The 18,982-nt window shown below is 39.8% G+C and overlaps 1 protein-coding gene across 2 annotated transcripts in view; it reads left to right on the top strand.

Annotated features, from left to right (window-relative positions):
* Positions 1–18,982, top strand: part of LRGUK (leucine rich repeats and guanylate kinase domain containing) — a 52,728-nt gene that overhangs the window by 12,361 nt on the left and 21,385 nt on the right. For both annotated transcript variants that reach the window (XR_012585291.1, XM_074573186.1), the window contains exons 8-14: positions 1,973–2,053; positions 3,453–3,539; positions 5,587–5,693; positions 10,224–10,343; positions 13,026–13,122; positions 14,285–14,398; positions 17,789–17,990. Coding sequence is in view for 1 of the 2 variants with exons in the window: in XM_074573186.1 (XP_074429287.1) it covers positions 1,973–2,053; positions 3,453–3,539; positions 5,587–5,693; positions 10,224–10,343; positions 13,026–13,122; positions 14,285–14,398; positions 17,789–17,990 (808 nt within the window). In the remaining variant the exon portion in view is untranslated. The remainder of the gene's footprint in view (positions 1–1,972; positions 2,054–3,452; positions 3,540–5,586; positions 5,694–10,223; positions 10,344–13,025; positions 13,123–14,284; positions 14,399–17,788; positions 17,991–18,982) is intronic.

Here is an 18,982-nt window from a genome sequence, read left to right as displayed (position 1 = left end):
GCAATATTATAAAGTGTCTTTTGTTATGCAGCAGAATTTTCACTGGAAGTACAATGACACAGTCTAAGTCATTTGTATTTGAATTTTGAAATCCAAGCCATATATACGTAATACTTTTGATATTGAGCTTCCAGGGTCCTTAACTGAAAAGGCCGTCAATTCATGAATCATTTTGACATCAAAGACAGATCTGCATGTGAAAAAACATCTAAGAAAATCAGAAATAAAAATATAAACCAGGAATTGACCATTTTCTGTCCTTTTTCCCCACTTGCAAGATACATTTACAGGATTTAGTTCAAGACACTACGGATTCTTTTTCTCACACTGTGTTCAGGTTGACATTTAAAGGTACATCAATTGCACAAGACAGGAAGCTAGCTAATAATATGGTTGCTATTAGCATTAATAACACCACTTCCATTGCCTCATATAGTTTCCACTGTTCTTTATGGCACGCAAAAACTATTAATTTTACCTCATCAAAAATTTGCCTCTTTTAATGATGTTATTGAAACTGTTTAATGAGTCACCATTTTTTTGGAACATTTCCTTCTAAAGAATAATTTAAAGAGAATTTTAAGTAATTAACGCCGAAAGATCTGAGTTACTTCAGCTCACTGCAACCCAGAATGATCTTAAACGCTTGATTTTTCAAAAACGGGGACAATAGATTTATCTGCAAACCATGTCTCTCATGTACATGTTCAGTGATTTTCAAATGCTGACAGTTGGCATTCTATGATTTATTTAGGAAACCCATCCAAATGGCATTTAACTTGGTCAAAACTGCTCCAACAAATTCTTGTTGTCTCAGAATGAATATTGAATAGGCTATGGTTGAGATTTATGTTTTTAGACACTTTACATAAGATAAGTTAGGGATAGAATTTGAAGTCTTCTAGGTTCAGTCTTTCAGCAGCGGAGGAAAACCAAGTATTGTGACAAGGTGATTCATCCCAGCCTACCATGGATCAAGTGACCTCTGGAGCTGCCTCCCTCCACTGGTTATAAAGTGAGGTGAAGTGGCTGACTTGGACTAACTTAACAGATGGCTAAAATGAGGTGACATGAATTCCGTTTTCATAGAATCATAGAATTGTTAGGGTTGGAAGGGACCTTAAAGATCATCTAGTTCCAACCCCCCTGCCATAGGCAGGGACACCTCCCACTAGATCAGGTTGCTCAGAGCCCCATCCAGCCTGGCCTTAAAAACTTCCAGGGATGGGGCTTCCACCACCTCTCTGGGCAACCTGTTCCAGTGTCTCACCACCCTCATGGTGAAGAACTTCTTCCTAACGTCCAGTCTGAATCATCCCATCTCTAGTTTTAATCCCATTTTGTTTTAATTGAGAGCCTTACAACTGTTCGCTCGGGGTCGAGCATGACTTTGACCAATCCCACGTAACTTCTAATGCTTGTCTGATGTGCCTGAGTGCAGCCAGTCCGGTTTTCTTTTGTGGATAGAGGAGACCTTAGGTGGACTTGATCACCCTCTGGACACAGACAGCCAAGGACAGCTCTGCTGACGCTTTTCAGTCAAGTGCTGCAAGTTAGGTAGGATGAACTTGAGCTCCAGTGAAAAACTCTTAGAAGGAAGTTGTTTTGTTTTTTTTTGCTAGTCAACTGAAGCGCAAATAGAACTGTAGAATTGCCTCACTTAAGCACATCAGCCACATAAAAGCTAAATGTGCAAGGGCTTGACATTTGAAAGAACTGGAAAAACGCAGGTGGTTTGAAATTGCTCTCTGTATTATACTGCTTCTCCAGCTAACATCCAAGTTGTCTGCCTTTTGTGACTAGAAGAGCCTTATTGAATGCAGTTAACATGTATACCCATTTTGTGAGTATAATGATTTTTTTTTTATGTCCAGGTTTTAAGAGCAGGAATTAAAATAGGGGTGTTTTTTTCCCCATAGTTATCGTGGATTCTGTTGCTGCTGATTTATGCTCTGTTTCTGTCACTAATTAGATTGCTGAGCTGCGTGAACTTGAATATATTGAAGATTTGCCTCTCCTCAGAGTTTTAAATCTTTTAAAAAATCCTGTACAGGTAAGAAAGAACTAAAAAGGAAGCCAAAAATAAGAACCGGAATCCGTTTAGCCTCAGTTTCTATCTCTGAGAGTGGCCAGGTCATTTCAGGAAATGAATACAAGAAATAATGAGTGATGGTTTCCCTGGCATTTTTACCCACCTTTGTCTGGGAACTTTGTCTGAACCAAACCTGCGTGTGAATCACGATGTTTAATATCTGCATAGTAAATCCATGAATTTTATTAATTTCATTTGTGAATCCATTTATGTGTTTGTACTCACAGTACGCCGTGCTTTTTGTTTGGGAAGAGAGCCCCTTTTTGTTTGCTTTGAAGGGCTGTACTCAATTGTTCCTGAGAAAAGCTCAAAGGAACCTAATAGTACCCCTTTTAAAATCATGCGTCTCTGGAATCTGTATCTTCTTTTCTTCTTTGGGATTTACTCAGTTCTCATTTATGGCTCCCATAATATTCCTCAGTTAATGAATTAAACATCCATTTTATCAACAACAACGACATTTGCAAAATATCAGAAATTCTGACTTTGACTCTGCATTTGTAATTTGTCCTGAGTGATCAAAGATGACTCTGTCCTGACTTTTGTGATTTCTAAATTATGTTTGATTTTGGCAGTGATTTCCTACGTCAGAGAGAATCAAAATGTTCAGGGTTTCCCTTCTTCCTGTAATTGACACTTTTATATTGGCTTTTGTGAGAACGGTCTGTCGTGGCACACAATGAAATTAACATGAAAAAATACCCAAAATAGGCTGCACCTGGTCCCCCATAACCTGAACGCCTTTTTGTGTTTAGATGTCCTTCCGCTAAGCAAAGGCTGATCCTATTCCTTTCAATTATGGTTTTAATAATTTACACATGAAACAATCATCCTAAGACAGCTGTCTGAATCGCGCTTGTTTTAGCAGGACCTTACCGCTTTTAGAACTAAGAAGCTTCATCAACTTGACACGAGCTTTTAAATTTGACTTTTAATTTTTATTTTTTATTGTCTCAGACTTAAAAAACCTATGTTATGACGAATTTATAATGCAAATTCTCTTTTAAAGTTCCTATAGTACTACTAAGGTTAGAAGCATTCGTCGTAGTTTATTACATAAGCCCAGCATAGATAACGCTTTTTGTTCCCCAGCGGTCTTTGCCGGTGTTCCAGTGGGTGTAGGGGTGATTCTTAAATCCCCATCTTGACCTTTTGAATACGGTAGTCGCAGACTTTTGACCAGCTTTTGCTGCAGAAGCTAAGCTTGTTGGAGGGGGGGGTCAATTTGTAGTGTATTGACATCCTTTGGGGTAAAAAACTTATGTTGCAGTGTATTAAGGCCAATTTCATTTCAACCGATTGAAATTAAGCATTAGATTGATGAAGTCCTTTATGTCAAAGTGGAAACTTTGTCCTTCAGGAGCAGACAGATTATTGGCTCTTGGTGATTTTCACGTTACTCCAACTCACAGATCTGGATCTCAAGAAGATTTCAGTGGAAGAAAAGGTACGTAAACATCATATCATTCTGGAATTTTTCTAAATAAAGAATATAAAAACCTGTGCATGCGATTGTAGCTTTGTAGTCATTTGGGTGTGACAAATCTCCCCCATTTCAGCTGCAAAGATAGGCCATAAATCCAGAGACTTTTTCTTTTAAATCCAAATATTTATCTACAGAATTTCTGGAGCAGTTGTGGTATGTAAAAATGCAAAGGTTACCTAAAAGCTTTGTTCAGAGAAGGAATTGATTTAGCAGCCATCGTTACTCAGCTAGTGAATCTAAACAGGCAACTACCTTCATGAAATACTCTGAAGTGGTAGCCACTCTGCTACTTCTGAAATACCGTTGTTGAGGTTTTTTAGCGTTGTGTACAGCAAAGTGAACTCTGGAAGTGATAATGATGCTTGTCTCCTATTCTACTCCATACAGCTTTCACTGTAAAATCTTCTGCCCCCCCAAAAACCCCTGCTCAAACTGGTTACAGTAACTTTCTATTGTAATAGAAACCTTTCCCTCTTGTGCCACTTTTACTGTAATTTGGTTGCCGCGTGTAGTATTTGGGCCCAAGCCATGCTAGAACTGTTAGGATTAATAGCTGCCAACTGGGGTTGGGTTTCAGGGAATTTTCCTTTAAAAATGATCCGTACAGAAAATTCATCACTCCTAACTGTAGCTCCATAAATATTAGGGTTCTTATTTAATGCCGGCCTCTCTCTATCATGAACACAGAGAAAAGATGATACCAGAGTGTAAATTTAGCCAGCCTTCCTGAGATGTTGATCTTACTCTTTGTCTTATGTGGCAATCTGTTTTCCTTACAATAAAATTTTGAATATATTTTGAATATATTTTGAAACTTTCCCTTTTCTATGGGCTGTAAAAGTAAGCCTGGATGACTGGTTTAGGCTAGCATTTCACTTTCGGATGATTAAAGTAAGCAGAAAATCCTCTCCTCCGGTTGTTTTAGGATATCTACTCCGGCCTCATAAATTCTCTTGTCAATGAATTTGGAAGCAGCAGGTCTTCTGTCTCAGGAAGACACAAAATGGATATGCAGAAATGTTGTAGTTGAGATCAGAAGTGTAGTTTTGAAGTGAAACCCCCACTTGCTCAATTTTGCCGTGCTTGATTCTCATCGCAGAATAGTCTTGGCAACGTATGACCTAGACTTCTTTTGGACTAACCTTAACCGGACGATATGCACCAAGATGCACCTAGTGTGCTCCTAGCCACTAATTGAGAGCGAAAACCAAACGAGAGCGAGAGAGAAACGAGCTCCCTTCCCCGACTTCTCCCAAAATAGCGTGGATATTGGGTCCTGAGTCCTGAATGTTTGGCTTTAAAGATCCACTCCTATTCCACCACACAACTTGTTAATACAGGCATGGCCGTCGGCAGCAGTATTTTGCCACAGCGTCAGCTAGTTGATGTTCGATGGTTTACATGAAATGACTCAGTAGTTCTTAACCTCTTTCTGAGTGGGTAGCATTAATAAGACCAAAAAATATACAACTCATGAGCAGTCAGTGCCCTCAATAGAGCTTTCAACAGAAGGAATGGAGGGAATCCTTGGAGTTTGAGTGCTCTTCCTCCCAGGAAAGACAGAAATGCATTGTCAGGAGAAAACTGCAGTTTGCTTACTTTGTTAATGCCCGTTCTCTTCCTCTTCTGGTGAACAAATGAATGGCTTCGGTCTCTAAGGATTTTAGTTTGGCATCTTCCACCAGCACTGAGAGGATGCAAATTAATGGATAATCAAAACCTAAGCAAAATTACTTTGCATCTTATGTGGCATCCTGTTTTCTTTCCAGTAAAAGGTTGAATATATTAAAGATAGCTACGTCTGGCTGCCTTCCATCCATCTATCAAATAGTGTTTAAATCCCCTGAAAAGATTTATGTAGTGGAGTGCTCACCGACAGCCCAAATACAAAGAGTGACCCTTATAAGTACGAAGCCATCGTTATTCATAGTGATCTGCGAAGCGTGTTGCAGCTGGAAACAATTACATCACTGCTCTTCTTTCTTTTGCCCCTAAACTGTGGCAACAGGTTGCTGCTGTGAATAAATATGATCCTCCTCCAGAAGTCGTTGCTGCTAAAGATCATATAACTCACGTTATGTATAGCATGCTGCAGCCCCAGAGAATCTTTGACAGGTGAGTTTACCTCCACTTCGCATCAGCTCCTGAGGGTGGCACTCAAGTAAAGCAGAATATGTTGTCATGTTTAGAGGGACATTTTTCTGTCCTTCTCCCACCCCTGAATTAACGTAACGAAGAAGAGACATGCCATAGTATTCTGGTAGCAGTCTGGAAATGAGGCAAATCTGATTTGGTTGAAATTGATTATGAAATGAAGTTAGTCGTTCACCTCTAAAGTCTGAGACAGATTGTCCGCAGCTCCGTTTCTTTTAAACAATCTGTTGAAACAGATGGCCATTTGCACCATAAATGAAAGATGCGAAATTTCCACCAATACCCAAAGGCAATTTAAAAATCTCTAGAGGCTGAAGAGAGCTGTAAAACATTCCTATTCTGCTTACTCCTCCTCTTCACGCTATTGGCGTCCCACTGTGAACAAAATGACTTTATTTTGTGGCTTGGGGGCACATTTTATATTCGTAAGGTGAAATTTTCAAGTTTGTACATAGGGAAGTCCAGCTCCTTCTACCCGTGGGAGGAGATGACGCTGACTGCCACGCAAAACACAGAAGGGAGAGGCCAATCAATGGTCTTTTTCCAACATTGCCATTGCCATGCCAGGTGACTTCTCTCAGTCTCATTTCTCATCTAGAAAATGGAAATAGCCGTACTTTGCTGCTCTGCAAATGTATTATGATATTTGCTTGATGAATTTTTGGAAAATGCTTGGCCATACACTGATGGCAGATACTATGAAATATATGTGCTTTATTATATTGGCTACAGTGGGCACTGAGATCAACTTTTGTGCCCCACAACCCTTTTTTTGGCAGCGTTTTGGACATCTTAATTCATACTGAGTAACCTGATTTAAGATCCGTGATTTAGTACCTCAAAAATTTATATTTTTATAATACCTTTATTGCCAGTCTTGTGTTTTCTGGGATTGTCAGTGAAAGACAAGAACCATCGCCCTGGTGATGATAGCGCTGAGAATTCTTAACAGCCTATTAAAAAAACCAAAAAACCCAAACAACTGAAGATTTATTTACTGTTTCGCAGGGTTGGAGATTTCTTAAAAAGAAAAGCACAATAGTTTTACCTAAAGGCATGGATTTCTTCCAATGCGGGCATAGGCACTATTTAAATATTTGTTTCTTGGATTGTGTATGTGTGTCTTCGTTGCTGGAAAGAAACAATTCTGTCTTCTGTCAGAGGTATTGTATACACAAACATATAAACACGCAGACCAGCATTTGTGGTACTGACCAAAATTGTTAACGATGCTTTGAATGCTTGCCCGTGCTCAGCTGGAAAGCACACAAACACAGTCATTAATGAAATCTTCCTAATGAAGAGGCGTTACAGTCTTCTACACTATAAAATGCTTATTGGAACCGAACTGGTATAGTTCATTTGCATCTATATTTTTAGATGAGATTATAATTAATTCTGTTTTAGTAATATCTCTATTAAAAATAAAACCTGAAAACAAAGGAAAAAAGTTACACTGTTGCATGCTCTGCAGTGAGCAAACGTTAGCATTAAGTTTCTTATGCCATTCCCTCTCTCTATGTGCCTAAAGATTCTATCTTTAATTACATGGTAACACACCACTGAACAATATTATGTGTATTTTTCCTTTCCAAATGCATGTGACATTTGAAAAGGTAGCTTGCTCGTAGTTATAACTGCTACATGGGAAGCAGAAATTTAATAACAGAGGGCTCTTCAGTCTATTGGGCAAGTACATGATGAGACTTGGTATCTGGCCATTGAGGATAAATTCATACAGAGAAGAAATAGAGCATGATTATTTTTAACAATGAAGGTAATTAACCATTGGAACGATTTACCAAGGGTACCAAGAATTCTCCACAACCGGAACATTTTTAATTAAAATATGCTCTAATGGAACCTCAGGTATCAGGCTTGAAACAAGAACTCAGGGAAATCCTGTTGCCAGTGCGATGAGGGGAGTCGGAGTAGATGATCACAGGAGTCCCTTCTGGCCTTGAAATCTATTAATCTTGCACGGCACTGTATTCCTGTACTCGCCAAAGACAAAGAAAGTTGAAAGATCACATGAAATGAGCCAAGAACTAGGAAACCCAAAACTTTTAGTCTGTCGTTTGAGAACCAGTGACGTAATGAAAGATAGTATTGTGGAAATGCTCTCCATGTATTTCTGGCTAAATACTATATACAAGGAATTTGAGGATATGAGGAATTTGAGCAACGAGAATTTATTTAGAATCATAGAATGTGTTGGGTTGGAAGGGACCTCTAAAGGTCATCTCGTCCAACCCCCCTGCAGTGAGCAGGGACATCTTCAACCAGATCAGGTTGCTCAGAGCCTCATCCAGCCTGGCCTTGAATGTCTCCAGGGATGGGGCCTCCCCCACCTCTCTGGGCAACCTGGGCCAGTGTCTCACCACCCTCATTGGAAAGAACTTCTTCCTAATGTCCAATCTAAACCTGCCCTGCTCTAGTTTAAAGCCATTGCCCCTCGTCCTATCGCTACATGCCCTTGCAAACAGCCCCTCCCCAGCTTCCCTGTCATTATAAGGTCTCCGAGGATAATCATGTCGAGTAATGATAAATAATGATATATCCAATGATATATTATATCATTACTGGATATAACACTTCCTAGTAAAAGAAAAGATTACAGAGGAATGCTACAATTTCCAAGCATGTAACAGGTCCTGTGCATGGAGAAGGAATATATTAAAACGATGTTGAAGATAAGGGGTTTGTCTTCACAGACCGGCCTTGACATCATTATTAACGAAGGGCCTGGCCTTGAGGAAGAATAAGAACCTTTCTGCTATGTCTTGATAAATTTTGAATCTCTACTCTCTAAGCGTGCTTTCTGGAATTCCCATCTTTGAAATGGTTCATTTATAATAATGCACTTTTAGTATCCACAACTGTCACTAATACCCGCTGGGATCATGTTGTCCTGAACTGGTCTTTTCCTTACCACCAGTGTCAGAAAAGGGAAGGACAGTCTGAACAGCTCAAATAATCAAGAGAGGAGGAAGATATATCTTGAATTGAACAGAATGTCACAACCTAACAGATTCAGATAACAATTTTTTTAAAAATGTGTTTTTACCTTCTCCAGCATTTTTAATGTATCGTGCTAATAAGCTCATTGTGCTCATGTTGTCTAATAGTTTGTAAACGTCACTAGTTGGCACAGTAAGTAAAAAAAATCCTTAAATCTCCCAAGGGTTCTGCAGCTGTCTTGCTTTAAGATCGTCTAGCGGGTGGAACACTGAATCAGGATGGGGGTTGATTTCACAGTTTAGTAACAGCACGTATGTACAGACTCGAGCCGGTCTCTTAATTTTTTAGGCGTATCTGTTATTTCTTCTGTGAGGATAGTACTCCATAGGAGAATTAGCAGACTGAACTGCACCATTATCTTAGAGCTTCTGAAGCATCAAGTCCCATCATATGCACATATTCTGGTAGGAAATAGAGTTGAACTGCTGAACCTAAAGTAGGAGTAAAGCCATTACTTTGAAATCTTTTTCCTCCATGCTTGTGTTGGACGGTTATCATTACTCCTTACAGAGTTAGTTACTTGTAAGAGAAAAGGTGAGAGAAATAGACTCTGTTTTCAGGAATTTGTGTTCACCTGTTTTAAAACACATTAAATGGAGGATTAACACACATTGGTGGTTTTCTTCCACATTAGAATTTAAATTTAGTTAAAGCTATTTGTTAGTTAAAAAAATAAGTGGGTTTGAAATTATTTCAACTATTTCTGACATATTATCAAGTGGCTGAGATTTAAAAATGAGAGTCCAAAGTTGCATTCTGTTTTTAGCCATCTAAATAAATTGCTGGACACTCAAAAGTGCAGAAATGCTATTCATTCTAGGATTTACAGCTGGAAGTGGAAATCTGAGGATCTAACCATCTGCTCAGCATGGAGAAAATGGAGAGCTTTGTATTTTTGCAGCACTTTGGGTTCTTTTATTGTAGTGTTATTTGTGTTCAGTGGAGTTTAAGGATCTTAGTGTTTTTCATCGTATTGAATTGAAGGGTTCTTTACAAATTTCCACCTTCATGTGGCAAGGCGATGGAAGTCAGCAAGATTATACGCAGGAGCGCGTAAAGGTTTGTAGGACTGAGTCCAGGTTCACGCTAGGCTTATTTATCCTGATCATTAAAATCTTACCATCTCTGCCATAGACTTGGAAAACTCTTAAAGCAAATCCCAGCAACACCGTAACTTCAGAGGGAGCTTTAGAAAAGGCTATAAATCGGAAAAAATTATAGTAGAGTTGACATTATTCCTTTTGCAAAAGAGACACAGGGGTCTTTAGTGCGGTATTTTGTGCTATTTTTATGTTTAGAGCCCATCAAAGTGAGCACACACTTCTGATTTTTGTCTACGCTGTGAATAGGGTAATAGACAGATGAGGTTAGTTGAAGTGATGATAAAGTCTCTGCAGAAGCTTTATACAAAGTCGCTGAAGACTTCATTAGTAGGTAACGTAATGGCTCCTTGTTTTCCTTTTCTTCTAGCACTTTACCGAGTCTTGATGCTCCCTACCCCATGCTGGTATTAGTGGGCCCTCTCGCCTGTGGTAAGAGGGAGCTTACTCATAAGATCTGCAGACAGTTCAACAATTTCTTCAGATACGGGTAAGTTTGCTCCCTAAGTTTAAAAGAACACCAAGTGATCGAGGCTAGAATTGCTGCTGGTTTCTTTTTCTTTCTTTTTTTTTTTTTTTTTTAAAGAAGTTAAAAAAGACAACCAATAACTGTTCATTGCCATGCATGTTATCTCTTCCCAGGGCTTGATTGCCTGAAGTCATCAAATACATCCCTAAAAGAAAAGCTATTTAGATTATCATGTTCTTTTCAAAGGTGAACGGCAAACAAAAATGTGTCATTTAGTGCTTCTTTTATTGATCTGTTCTATCTATGCTCACTAATGCCCTTCAACCTAAGCATCTGGTTAGATATGTATGCATTTCTCTTAATTTTTGTAATGTACCTGCATATAAACACATTAGTATGCGTGTGCAGACCGCATCCAGAAGCTGGGAAAGGAAGCAAGTGCAATTGCTGGCCCAGTTTATTACCCTGGGAGTAGTGTTATCAAAGCAAATGGCACCTTTCAGACTTCACCACCTGCTGGGAGGACTAATTCTCCTCATCTGAAAGGCCTGAATTACGCTCCTCGCTGCCTTGGGCTCCCTGTGTATTTAGTGGAGAGAAACTATCTCTTTCCGAGGGAGATTCAGCCTTTGTGAATCGCTTCCCTGAGGTATCTACCTATTTTCAGTGCACAGTAGGTAGGAAGGCAGGCTAATTTAGATCACCTCTATCTGTTACCTAAAATTAGGTGGTGCAAGCTGTTCCTCTTGTCCACCCAGTCCATTCTTCAAAGTACCTAACTTTTATAATTCCTATAGCACGCTGGTCTGTGTTTCTGTTGTATTTTCTCTCTTCTATTTCTCAATTTTTTTATTACACGAATTTTCCCATTCATTTTTAACGAGACTTTGGCCATAGTTTCACATGTAAAGCATTTGCCGCAATAGGACCTGGGTTCATTGAACGATTCCTCGGAGTTTTTAGCATCACAGGACCATGCTCTGCGTGTCGATGTGATGTCTAGTAGTCGCCTTCTTCTCTAACGTAACACACCACGGGGAAAAGCCTGTATCTACTTCTGTCCGCTCTGTGCTCAGATTATAGCCGCTTGCTGAATTCGATCATTAAACTGGCAAGTTACGTGACTGGAAAAATGACTTTTTGCCTTTCTTTAAAACAACTACTACGTTTTGAAAGACTGGATTGGAAATTGCAAACTAATTGAATGCCCATTGAAAATTTCCAAGCACTCTGTGGTTTTTTAAGAGCTTCATTTTTATGCTGTGTATTTTATTTCCTAAAAGTTTTATGCATGAGGGGGGAAAAAGAAGGGAGAGAGACAGAATCTTAACAGAGCAGAAAATTGCAACCATAAAGCAAAGTTGTATTTTAATTATTCAGTGGAGATTTAAGCAATTTTATGGCTTACACTTTTAAATTTCAAACATTTCACTCATTAAAAATGTATTTCATGCAAGATACCCTGGCAGTTTGAATGTAAACATGGCCTTGCAATTAAAAAGGGTTGTAACGTTTAAAAGTGTTTCAAAAAATAAAGTGAAATTGGACCCTCAAACCATCTGGGTAGTGCTCAGGAATGACCTTTAAAGCTGGATGCGTTCATAATATCTTAAAGAAAATCAGACCTTTGAAGTGAAATTTTCCGGAGCCCACGTGTAGCACACTGCTCTCATTTGCCACAGCTTGCTGATAAAAAAATAAAGTGGCACCCTCTAATGCCGTGATAGTTAAGATCTGTCAAGCTCTACGTTATAGACTAAATTTCTTAATGGCTTATTAACTCGGCTGCCTTGAATAAATGAACAGAAATGGCCTGGTAGGTGGTATATTTTTTGCCATATTTTGCAGGACAATCCAGCAGAAGTCAAAGAGTTAAAATGCTGTCGCTGTGAATCAATGCCAAAGTGCCGCACCACGCTTTTGTTCCTGTTACCCTACAATGTAAAAAATAAAAGCAAAACCAAAGCAGAAAGAAGTCGCAAAATATACTTTCCTAAGATAGAATATGAGCCACTGCATCCTTTAATCTAAAATTGCTACGTGCATTGACTTAGCTGGGGGTTTTGGGTTTTCTTTGGGGTTTTTTTTTGTTTTGTTTGGGTTTTTGGTTTTGTTTTTTGTTTGTTTTTTTTTTAGAGTTTCACCCCAGTAGTAAGCTCGCATAGCTGAGGTTTATCCTATTGTCCTTACGTGGTAGCAGGCAATTACTTTTCCTGCCTTGTATCCCACTTATCTTCCTAGTTTCAGGATTGTTTCTCCCCTTACTATTAGGGGTCTATTTAAAGATTGGTCTTTATATCTCTTTCTTAACCTCACAGTTCAGCCTAACTCCTCGTCTCCTTTTCCATAGTTAGGATTCTATTTTATATCATCCACAAGCTGACATAACTGGAAAAAAATGGTTTCATCATTTCTCTGTTCCAGGGTGCGGTGACAGCTTCAGTCCAGGCTACCCTGGGTTGGCGGGGATTTATAGCCAAACTGTAATGTTACATTTAAACTTTTTTTTTTGTATTTATGGGTTAATCTTTCAAATATGCGGCATTAGTGGTATGATTTGCGCCTCTTTATATTTCTCGTATTTCTTCTCTTCTTAAAAATGAAATGATTTGTAGTATTCTCCCTTCCCCCCCCCCTCCCATTCCATAGCTGCTTCTGTGATTGAAAACAGGTTATTTCTTTATTATACCATATATCTTCCAGTCCCTGTCACACTACCAGGGCAGCTTACTTTGGTGAAGAAAACAGACTTGATTACTATTTCGTTTCTCAAGAAGCATTTGACAAAATGGTGAACACTGTAAGTACCTGACTAGTATCCTAGTAGGCCTATTTCCTACACCCAGAGTGAACTCAACTTTTCTGTCCAGATCTCATTTTATTTTTTTTTTAGTATTACGTTTGCGTCTGTGCGTGCGTGCTTATTCACTCGTTCATTACGTTGCTTAAGTTCACACACAGAAAGCACAAATTTGTTGTGTATTTATGCTGTCTTTTCTTCTCTATGCCCATATAGAAACCATTAAATGGCCATAATGGTCTGTAGGAATCTTTAAACAGTAGTATAATGTAGAAATAAACTTATTTCCATATGCAAATATGTCCTGTGTGTCTAGGAAAGAAAAACTCTTGAAAGAGCTGCCATCTTTTTGTTTTTTTCTTTTTTTTTTCCCCCCTTTTTTTTTTTCAAAATCTTCCAGCAATCCTGCAGGGAATGCAATGTTTTAAAGTTTAGCAAATTCACCCTAAAGGCATTGCGTTTCTCTCTGAAGACAGTGTGCCTCCAGCTACTGTTTCTGATGCCTTTTGCTGCCTGCAATAAAACTTTGGCTTGAAAAGCCACAACAGAGCTCGTTATTTGTACATACACGAGCAGGGGAGCCAACACAGTCTTAAGCGACTGATCTGGTCCTTAATTATAAGTCTTAGTAATCAAGTCGTTTAATTTTAAAAGAATATAATCTGCTTACATCTCTCTAGACATACTACCCGGAACCAAAGTTTCTGTTGTCAGGTTTTTAACTTTGAAATTTCTTGGCTAATTATGCATTCTCCTTGCAGATTTGTTTCTGTCCTCTTTTTTCTTTGGCATCTTCTATTTTATATGGCACGGCCATATGGTTTGATGTAATGTCAAAAGAAGGATGCCCCTTGCTTTAGATCTTGCTTTCTTTACAGTGTGAACGAATAACCAATGCAAGCTGTAACCTGTCAGCAGCTTGTTTTCAGGACACGGGTGCTTTATTATCCGTGAACGACATCCAAGCCTGTACCCTGCAGAACTGACTGTCTGCTCTTCGCTGCAAATTTTGTGTTCCCATTGGCCTCATTATCATTGATGAATTAGGAGAAACTTGGTAGGGAGAGAAAGCAAGGAAGTCCAGAGTGATTATGATCCTCTAAGGAAGTTATTTCCCCTAAAATATTTCCTTTGTCATTATACTTGCTGTTTTGAATTTCAGGGGAAGTTTATAGCAACCTATAAATACAGCGGCTATCACTACGGACTTGGAAGAGACACCGTAGAATCAATTGCCAGAGAGGGTCTTGCAACCTGTGTTCACTTAGAAATAGAGGTAAGGATTACGTTTTGCCTAACCATTTTTGAATGAGTCATTCCGTGAGAACGGGCCTGGGGAGGAATTCGTGCAGTTTGACTAAGGTTTGTTTCGGCTGCCTACATAGCCACTTAGTGACACAAGAGACATCCTGTGGCCTTCTGCCCAGCGTGTGGCTGCTGCTGCTGCATTTGCACTCGTGGTGTGGGCTGCATTTCAGTCACTGGAGATGACTGTTTGGTCAGATGAACTGCATTTTTAACTCCGCTGCCTGTATCAAGTAGCTCTCTATTGTCTATACGTAAACCACACCACTCCCTTTGTAGACACCCACATTTAGAATCATAGAATCATAGAATCATTTAGGTTGGAAAAGACCCTTGGGGTCATCGAGTCCAACCATAAAGTCCAACCATTTAGTCAGATGGATCCTTCTGCCGGCTGCTTAAAATTTCCTGGCCTATTTTTCCAATCTTCAACAGCCTCATCTCCCCGCCACATCACCAGTAATTTCCATTACAGTTTCCATTCCATTTCCATTCCTCAGCTTTCCACCCATTTACATCTTGTAGTGGGACTAGTCTAGAGCTTCTCACTACTGATCACCCCTGAAAGAATGCCATGCTTCTCCTTTGCTGATGATATTTTGGGCAGAACTATTAAAAGATGCAACCTCTTTGAGGGATTACGTTACCCTCTCTGAGATTTGTCAGGTGCACATGCACAGATGGCGGAATCTCAGAAGTCTTGCTGCGTTAAGAAACGGGTCACAAACAAAGTGTCGAAACCTATCTGTTGGAATCCCCAAAGAATAACTTTTTAGCTAATTTTCTAATTGTGTACTTCTCATTATCTTAGATGAAGATTTACTAGCGAGGGGTTGAGGTGACAAAAAGGAAAGGCGTGCTACGTTTCCTTCCAAATTCTTTCTACAAAATAAGCTCCATGTATCCGAGCTTCCAAACGGGAGACTCTACAGAGTGCCCAGAACGTGATATGGAGGGTTGCTGGATTTCACGGTGTTTGTAGGGCGCAGCTCTACCTCGAGAGGATTACTACAAGTTAACAGACACTACTACACCCCATGATAGGCGGGGAAAAGACAGTAGATACGAAAAAGAAACGTGGGAGACTGCCCTGCTAACAGAGAGTCCTAAGTTGTGCATCCAGCGTTGGGGGAATGACTAGGAAGACTAGAGCAAAAATTATACTAAATTTAATTTTAAGATGATTATTTCATTTGTGAAACTGATGATCGAAAAACTGCTTTTCAGTTAAGAACCTTAGAGTTCCTAGGGAATTTTAGTCCCCTTTGGCCCAAATAAATCTGTACATATTTACTGGCTTGGGTATAAATGTACAAATAACAAAATAGCAGCAGGTCAGAGCTAAAAAATTAGTAGCTCCTTGCTCAAATGGTCCACAATTTAATGCTGCAATCCTGCTCTTAAGTGCCTGTTACTTGGCTGATATTGAACAGCAAATTAATAACTTAATCGCTGTGTAGTTCCATTTCCTCTTTTTCCTCAGTCTTGTGAGAACTGTGAATCACCCTCAGTCTCCACTGGCTGCAGTAGGCACTGAGGGTGTTTGTTGTCTTGCCAGACAGACCCTACATTTACAAGGGAAGAAAAATAGGAGGAGATTAAATATGATGGAATGGGGTGCCTTTTAAAGCTGTGAATTCTTCGCAAAGTAGATGTGTTACCGAATAATTTAGGAGAAAGAACTTAATGGAATGTCATGTTTATTCATAAGGAGGTTAACCCAGCGACATAGGCAGTGACCATAACTTTTACTGGGTATTACCGAAGCTACTGTCGTGGACAGATAGCTAAGAAACTCCTTTGTCACTGAAGTTTCAAGATCACCTAGTAATTATGCATAGTCTTGTATCACTGTGGACTCAGCCAGCAGATGAGAAACAATAATGGTGAGTTATGTATCTGAATAGAAGTTATCGAAGTCCATTATCTTCTGCGAGGCTCATAACAAAAATGATTTAGCACTATTAAAAGAAATTTTAATTATGGTCTGTGGGCTGAGACGAAAAATTTAGGGCTGTTCATTCCCTTTAATCTCGAGTATATCTTTCACTGATAAAGGAGACTGACACAAATTTTAAAAGTTCAGTCTTGCTGAGTCTACACTTCCAGCTAGTGAAGCTGCTGCGATTCTGACACGCAGTTATGTGTTGCAGTAAGTACGTTTGCAGTGCTTTCCTTTTGCCTGTGTAGCCACCAATACCTGCAGAGCAATCGAAGGAGCTGCACGTTCCAACCAAGGGTGTAGTGGCAGAGTGGCCATTTAATAAGCTCTTGTCTTTAAGCCCTAGCATGCAGACGGGTCTCCTTTTTCAGATCTAGCTGAAATTACTATAGGTGTTTGCAGCCCTTACAGCCGAGTTCACCCAAGGCACAGAATCACAGAATGGTTCGGGTTGGAAGGGACCTTAATTAAAGATCATCTAGTTCCACCCCCTGCCCTGGGCAGGGACACCTCCCACTAGACCAGGCTGCTCAAAGCCTCATCCAACCTGGCCTTGGACACCTCCAGGGATGGGGCATTGACAACTTCTCTGGGCAACCTGGGCCAGTGCCCCACCACCTTCACAGTAAAGAATTTCTTCCTGATATCCAATCTAAATCTCCCCTCTTTCAGTTTGAAGCCATTACCCCGTGTCCTGTCATTACACTCCCTGATAAAGTGTCCCTCCGTTAAATCTTTCCTAGTCTGCTGTACAAAAAGTCCTATTCAAGATAGTTTATTGCTGATAAAAATGGTTCAAGTTAAGACGGCTGACTGCAGTGTAACAGATGAAGAGTATCGTATCTCTGCTGGGGAGCTGTGCTTATACCCGGTTTTGGGAGGGGGGTAACATTGCCTGTATCTTGATGACGTTCCACGCTTTCACCTGGAAAAATACACCAGCTGAGGAGAAAACTGTCAGTTCGTTCACAGTGGAAAGCTAAGGGCCAAGGCGGTGATGCAGATAAGTTGTGCTGTGGGGCAGTACAATAGTGTGGGTCAGTGATACGCACGTTTAGAATAACTGAAGAATGGTGTAATAGAAAGGATGGAAAAGAAGGAAAAGCCGTTAACCGGTGGGGATGAGAAGTACCACAGTGATGCTTTAAATCACCGTGGAATTTGACTAAAAGGATTCTTTCAAAAGTGTGCTTAGAATAAAGTTAATACTGTTCTTATTTCCACTTGTCACTTTAGGGCACTTCACCTTGAACTTGCCCTCAATGGTACATCTTGAGACCTGTAGATTGGATGCAGGTTTCCAGTACTGCTTTCACAGTAATTTGCGACAAATACAGAATTGTCCTAAACTCAGCTACAACTTCAATAGGCACTCAGTTTCAGGAACAAAACATGGCGTTTCTCTGCTTAATTTTAAAGGGTGTGCGTAGCTTGAAAAATACCTACTTTAAACCCAGATACGTCCTGTTAGTACCGATGAACAAGGAAAAATATGAGGGACATCTGCGGAGGAAAGGATTATTCAGCAGGCGAGAGATTGAAGAGGCAGTCTCCAGAGTGGACGCGTGCATCAAACTAAGTGAGGATTTGCCGGGATACTTTGATGCAGTAGTCAACACAGGTAAATTAATCTCTTTCATACTATAAATCCGACTTCTAATGACACACCAATAGATGGACTGAAACTGCTATGCAAACAAAGCCACGGGCAAATATTAAACTAAGGATGACAAGTGGTTTGATGTTCAGCGTAACAGTCTAAACTATCCCTTAATTGATTTTCCCACTTAATTCTTGTCCCAGGAACCCAAAAGCTCTGGAGATCTGTCAGGACTGAATGACTCTATGTCCAAGTTGTGCTTTAAGCCCACCTAGAAAGCGAAGCAACTATTGAAGCACACTCCTTAAGTGTTGTCTCCTAGAATATTAAACTGATCTGTGCTAATTGTCTGTTGGTTTCTGGGCAGAGTTCAGAGGTGCTTTTGATCTAACAGACCTAATTATCTCCGGGCAGCAGCGGCTTTTATCAAGTGTTGAAATGGCAGCTGATGTGCCGGCTGACGTCTCGCTATAAAGAAGAGGCTGCTGCAAAGCTGTTCCTTATGCTTCTGCTTAGTAACACGCTCAGGTCCCCCAGCCTGAAACAAGGAACGAGAAGGTGGTAGATATTTCACTCAAACACATGTTTGCTTCTTGATGTTTAGGCATTGAGGACAGCAGGTGGTAGAGAAGAATCCTTTTCTAGATCATTCTGTGTCTGCCCTTTTGTGGAGGTGATTTTTGTGGTTCACCACAATGATGGTGGAATATATCATTGTATTTATAGTTATTGTCAAGGGCATATGGAGCTTACAATTTACGTGTAGCATTAAAGAAACAAAACACAGTAAACCAAATTGCAGAAGGAGAATATTTAAGTGAGTGCAGAAACTGAGGTGAATTTCGGATTATTTTCTTGAATGTGCTGTTTATGAAGATGAAGATTTTTCTCCCACAGAGATGAGCTGGATGAGTTACGGGTGCATTTCTGTATCAAACTTCCGTCATTTGTAACTTTGTACTGATGGAAGCTTGTTTTTTTCCTTATGTATCCTTTCTCTTCACCATGAAACG

The sequence above is a fragment of the Larus michahellis genome, chromosome 1, assembly GCF_964199755.1.
Source record: "Larus michahellis chromosome 1, bLarMic1.1, whole genome shotgun sequence".
NCBI lineage: Eukaryota > Metazoa > Chordata > Aves > Charadriiformes > Laridae > Larus > Larus michahellis.
This window is presented reverse-complemented; position numbering and strand designations above follow the sequence as displayed.